At 32.5% G+C, this 5,685-nt stretch overlaps 1 protein-coding gene across 1 annotated transcript; it reads left to right on the top strand.

The window, feature by feature from the left end:
- The first annotated feature begins 1,361 nt into the window (after positions 1-1,361).
- Positions 1,362-3,888, top strand: LOC131065377 (protein trichome berefringence-like 7). Its single transcript, XM_057999870.2, has 5 exons — positions 1,362-1,777; positions 1,898-2,287; positions 2,398-2,556; positions 2,829-3,095; positions 3,822-3,888. Exons 1-5 carry the CDS (start codon positions 1,362-1,364, stop codon positions 3,886-3,888), a joined length of 1,299 nt encoding a protein of 432 aa, XP_057855853.2.
- The last annotated feature ends 1,797 nt before the right edge of the window (positions 3,889-5,685 follow it).

The following is a 5,685-nucleotide window of genomic DNA, read 5'->3' as shown; positions in this document are numbered from 1 at the left end:
TGCACATATATCCATCAACATATAAATCCATTCATTAGGATAATCCAAAGTGTCATCACCCATAAGAATCATCATAAACCACATATCGCATAGCATGTCTAGCATCATCAAGTATCATCTAAGATGTGAATAAAGTCATAAATAGCCATCAAAATGCCAATAATAAGCCTAAATAAGAATATCAATGCTCAAGACAAAGACAAGACAAAGAAGAACACTGCACACATCATCTCACAAGGAACGAGTCAAGGAGGGGCACTACACTTCTTGCTTTAATAAAAAATACCTTAAAAACACTATCAAATAATTATACACAAACATTTAGAATTTTTTACAGTTAACAATTTATATAATCATTTTCAACACATAAATATATAATACTTGACAAATAATAAATGTATATGTTTATATAATCATTTTCAACACATAAATATATAATACTTGACAAATAATAAATGTGTATGTTTATTTGATAATAATCCTAAATATTATTATCACAAAAAACTATACTCATCACCATCCCCTTCCCTTTCAATGTCTCATTATTTGGTTCTAACTGTTTCTTTAGCTTATTATCTGTCTTCACACATCCACCACCTCCCCCACTATTGTTTCTCTTGTCTTTTTGCTGCTGTTTGTAGTTGTGCTTTTATGTTATATTATAAATTTACTTTCATTTGATTTTTTAAAAACTTTTTCTATTGTCTATTTTTATGAATATATGTAATACTATTTGATAAATGATAATATAAATCTTTATTCATTTCAAAATTCCATTGAAAAAAATCATAAGATGACAATTAATAGAAAACAAATACATGTAAGTTAATCAACAAATTTTCCACCTGAAGGCCGGCAAACAAAATTCCAAATTTGTTGACCCGTTCTCCATTGCAAGATATACTTGTGTTAACTTCGACCAATTATGAAATAATGGAAAATATTTTGGAATAAAGAGGCAGCTACAACAAGCCAAATAAATAAAACGGAGAATTCCAAGATGGCCGGCACGAGGATCTTAGAAAAAGAAAGGCATTTTTATTTCACCTCGTCGTTGCCAATCTCGATTTCTTCAATAACACCTAAGCTTATTATCCTTTTGTACACTATATTCTCTTCAAAGTTAGATGATTCCAGTTGTGAACCTCTATATTAGGATTGGGGATGGACAACAATTTATATGGATTTCTTCAATAACGTTTAAGCTTATGGTCATTTTGTACACTATATTCTCTTCAAAGTCATCTGATTCCTGTACTGAACTTGGGATTTGGGATGGACAACACTTTATCTATCTCAAATATTAAGATACTCTATGAGACAAAAGTTCTCAATAGTTTTAACCTGGAAATTGCAGATCGATGGGCTTCAGTGTAGATTACTCATGCTCTTTGTTTTACAGAACTCAAAGTGCCTCCAAAAAGACAACAATTTTTCGTTCAGTCAATGCCACATTAGTGACTCTATCTTTCATCACCCTTTTGGGTGTTACCATTATAATTATGTGCTCTCTTCGAAATTTCTCAACACCCAATCTCAGTTTCAGGGCAGGGATCGACTTTCACAGAGCGTCAATAAGAGGGAGAATACATTCACGGAAAGAGAACTACAAAGAAGAGAGCTTCTCTGGTAAATGGGTGTATGACCAAACATATCCCCTCTATAATGCATCTAATTGTCCCTTTGTAGAACCGGACCTTAGCTGTGAAACAAATGGGAGACCCGATAGAGCTTACACCCATCTTAAATGGCAGCCAAATGAATATTCTCTTCCAGTGTAAGTGTGTTGATACCCTTTTTCCAGATGTTTTACATGGATGAATTAAAACTTCGTTTATGTTCACCTTCAAGGAATACAATATAGTCATATTAACTGCTGGCATCTGTTTATATTCAGATTCAATGCAAGCAAAACACTTTCAAAGTTGGAGAATATGCGGGTGGCATTTGTTGGAGATTCAATGGGAAGGACACAGTGGGAATCTCTGGTGTGTATGCTCATGGAAGGTGTCACTGATAAGCAATCTGTAAAGAAATTAAAGCAAGATGGGAATATAAAGCGGATAAGTTATCTGGGCGCATTCTTTAGTAATTTTAATCTTACAATTGAGTACTACAGAGCACCATTCTTGGTAGAAAAGGGTACACCTTTAAAGGGAGTTTCAGACAGAATCAAAGCCGCGGTCAGATTGGATAGGCTTGTTTCATCTAAATTCAAATGGCAAGATGCCCAAGTACTTGTCTTCAATTCCGCACACTGGTGGACTCCCAAGAAGATTTTTGATAAGTAATGATCTAACACAAACAAAAAAATTGTTCTTTTTGTTAAGTTTCTGAAGTTGTTTCAAACTCGAAATAGGTTATAAACTGACAACTGAATTAATTTTCATTATACAGAGACTCCTACTTTGAGATCTCTGGCAATATTAATATCTCAATGAACATTGAGGATGCTTATGAATTGGCATTGAAGACCTGGGCAACCTGGATTAAGCAGAACGTGAACCCGATGAAAACCAGAGTTTTTTTCAGGACTTATGAGCCTGCTCATTGGAGGTACTAATTTGAGTATTATTTGTTTTCTTCTATGTTTTGGATGCTCAACTTAATTGATAGGTATGCTTAAGGGTTCAGAATGTATTCAGTGCAAATCATTTTAGAGAGGTAACATAGTTATATTAATGTAGTTTGTTTTTATTTCTGACACCTATTTCAAAAATTGTATAGACTTATATTGAACCATAACACTACTAATATATTGTTAAAATTTAATTTTAAACTTAACTTCCGGTCTTTAATAATTTCTTGTTTCACACTTTGGATTGCAGTAATGATATTTCTCCCAGGTCATGTTCTTTACATACGAATCCCATATACCCTGTATCAGATTTGGAAGGTCAGTTTGGAAAATTGAGCAACATTCTGGAAAAAGTGGTGCATGAAATGAAGTATAATGTAACAGTGCTGAATATAACTATGTCTTCGGGCTATAGAGTAGATGCACATGTAGGAAGTTGGAGCACCTCCCCATCTATTCTAGATTGTAGTCACTGGTGTCTTCCGGGCGTGCCTGATACTTGGAATGAGCTCCTCTTGTTTTTGTTAGATAATAGTATTCATCTGGATTGATGAATTTCATGTTTATATTCGAGAAGCTTGGAGGATTGTGGACAGTGGCTAAGATGATTTTAGGTTATCCATTTCTAAGATAAATATGTCCATATGAAGTCACTTTCTACAAACAAATGGTTTCAGGCTTGAATTGTTGATTGTTGTTGGAGCGAATGTTGTAATCTTTTGTGGATGAATTATTTGGCCTGGGTGTGATTTATTTTCAACACTCCCATAAATCATTCTGTAAATAATTGGGATTTCTAGCATTGCTTGACTCTGGTATCAAGTTGAGGGTTTTGAGAATCAGTTAAGATTGGAACATAGAACATTTCATTTACTACCGCTACCACTGATCTACTAACCCCTTTGTGGCCAATCCATATTTAATCTAGATATTTCCTGTTATTTCAAATATTACCTGTTTAGATTTGTAAACTTGACAAAATCGGCTAATCATGCCTACATCATGTACATCGTGGCATTTGTTTATATAATATTTTCAACCACAAGATTACACCGAGTTGAATGTTTACAGTGTAACGATATGCATAGATTTTGGTTGTATAATATATGCAACCACACGATTACACCGAAGTTAATGCTTAATATGTAATGATTTGCATAGATCTATTGTATATTTTCCAATTATCTTTTCAAGAGAGTGCTGGGCAACCACTGAAGAATTTAGAACCTACTGGTCTTTGAAGCAAGTTATTAAACTTGCAGCAATTAAAAACCTCCCTTCTCACAGCTCATAGTGTTCTGGGAAAATAAAATTACTTACAACAGATAGCAAATTAAATTAATATGCATATAATACCACACAAAATTATGCGATGAGCATATGCAGAATTCAGACAATAACATTAACTTGATTGATTTTGTTTTTTAACTGTTATATCTCGCATGTTAAGCATCAATGAAATAGTTAGATTATGAAGAATTTATTGTGCCTTAAAATACATGCTAAATATCATCTTAGATAAAATGGGAAGGGGCCAAACCTATATATAACCTATCAAAATTAAAAGCCGGAGAGCAATCTAAATAGAAAATTTAGTAATGGAATTCCTAATAACAATATGTATAACAATATAACTCCTAATAAAACATAGAGTGCACAACTGTGATACCAATTCGGTGGGGTAAACTCTAAATAAAACACAGAGTCTGCTGCTTTGTTTGCCAATCAACTAGCAAAACTCACAAAAGCACAAACCACAAATGGGTAGAGTTTGCTATTAATCATAAAAATAATATTTACTAATTATTTCAAACTGAGATTACAAAACGAAATTATAAATACTTCATTTGTAGAACTACAACCAATCACATCCAATCTTAAACTTCTAAGAACTCCGTATTCTTTAGGTTTGCTAGAGCTATACACTAACTTCTACCTTGGTCTGGAGCTCCCTACTACTGCATTGCACACTTTTTACTCAACAACAATACTACTACAAAAACATTCCAATACTCAAAATTGTTGTTCGCAACCTTCCTCTCAACTTTCTATTGCACTCAACATTCCTCCTTCGTTGCCTTTTTCTTTCTTCTCACAAAATTTCCCACTCAATTTCAAACTTAAACATACTTATCTTCATTGCTAATAAAACTTAATTTGTTTCTGTTATTCTAGAGGGAGGAGGGATGAAGATCCCATGAAGATCTTCACACCAGTCTTTGAAAGGTAGGTGCTAACTAGAGGGATTAAGACTATAAAATTCTAATACTTGTTTATCAGTAAAATTCCCATAGCTAACTAGAATCAAATAGGAAATCACGAATACTATTCTAGTTAATGAATTCTAAAAAATCAATGAAATTATGCAAGATAACAATAAAGATATAAAATCTTCAATCAAAACTCCCTATTCCATGCTCGCATGCTGCTTCCATTGCTCTTCTCTTTTGAGTATTGATGTTGGCTCTTAGATGTTGTGTTGCTAACCTGCATAAAGATGGCACAGAGATTTGAAGTTCGTGATTGTTGAAAATGGAGAATTGATGTTGAATTTATAGATTTTTGGAGAAGATTGATTGAGAGGTGGAGCTCAAGTAAACTCACATGCTGATTGATAGTTGAGCTAATGATTGAGAGGTGGAACTTAATAGATTGAATTGTTAATTGAATAGATTGAATAGATAATTGAGTAAACATGGGAGATGATTGATTGAGAAAAAGTTGATTGAAAGATAGAAATAGGAAGGATTGAGTTAATTGATTGAATGCTTTTTAGAAACAAGCTAATTGGAAGATAGAAAAAGAATGGTTGCAGGAAACATTAAGAAAATGATTTAATTAATCAGTTAATTGAAATGATCAATTAATTATAAATTAAGCATGTGGCATAAGATATTTTAAGTGAAATTCAATTTCTTATTTGCATGTTTTTGAACTTGATTTAGATTTTCAATTTAATTTTTGCATGATATTGAATTAATTATTTTAAATTCAATTTGATCTTTAAATTCATGCAAACTTGATTTAGACATTCAATTTGATTTTTGCATGTCTTTGAATTTATCTTTTTGAAATCATAAAATTTAAATGCACATGAATTTGAAATT

Source organism: Cryptomeria japonica, chromosome 1 (assembly GCF_030272615.1).
Source record: "Cryptomeria japonica chromosome 1, Sugi_1.0, whole genome shotgun sequence".
In the NCBI taxonomy this organism is placed as follows: domain Eukaryota; kingdom Viridiplantae; phylum Streptophyta; class Pinopsida; order Cupressales; family Cupressaceae; genus Cryptomeria; species Cryptomeria japonica.
Note: the sequence above shows the minus strand (reverse complement) of the source record. Positions and strands in the feature narration are given on the sequence as shown.

Coding starts and splice junctions, on each gene's coding strand:
- LOC131065377 (XM_057999870.2), top strand. CDS start 1,362: ATGGGCTTCAGTGTAGATTACTCATGCTCTTTGTTTTACAGAACTCAA. Junction 1,778..1,897: donor AATGAATATTCTCTTCCAGT/GTAAGTGTGTTG, acceptor GTTTATATTCAG/ATTCAATGCAAGCAAAACAC. Junction 2,557..2,828: donor TATGAGCCTGCTCATTGGAG/GTACTAATTTGA, acceptor TTTGGATTGCAG/TAATGATATTTCTCCCAGGT.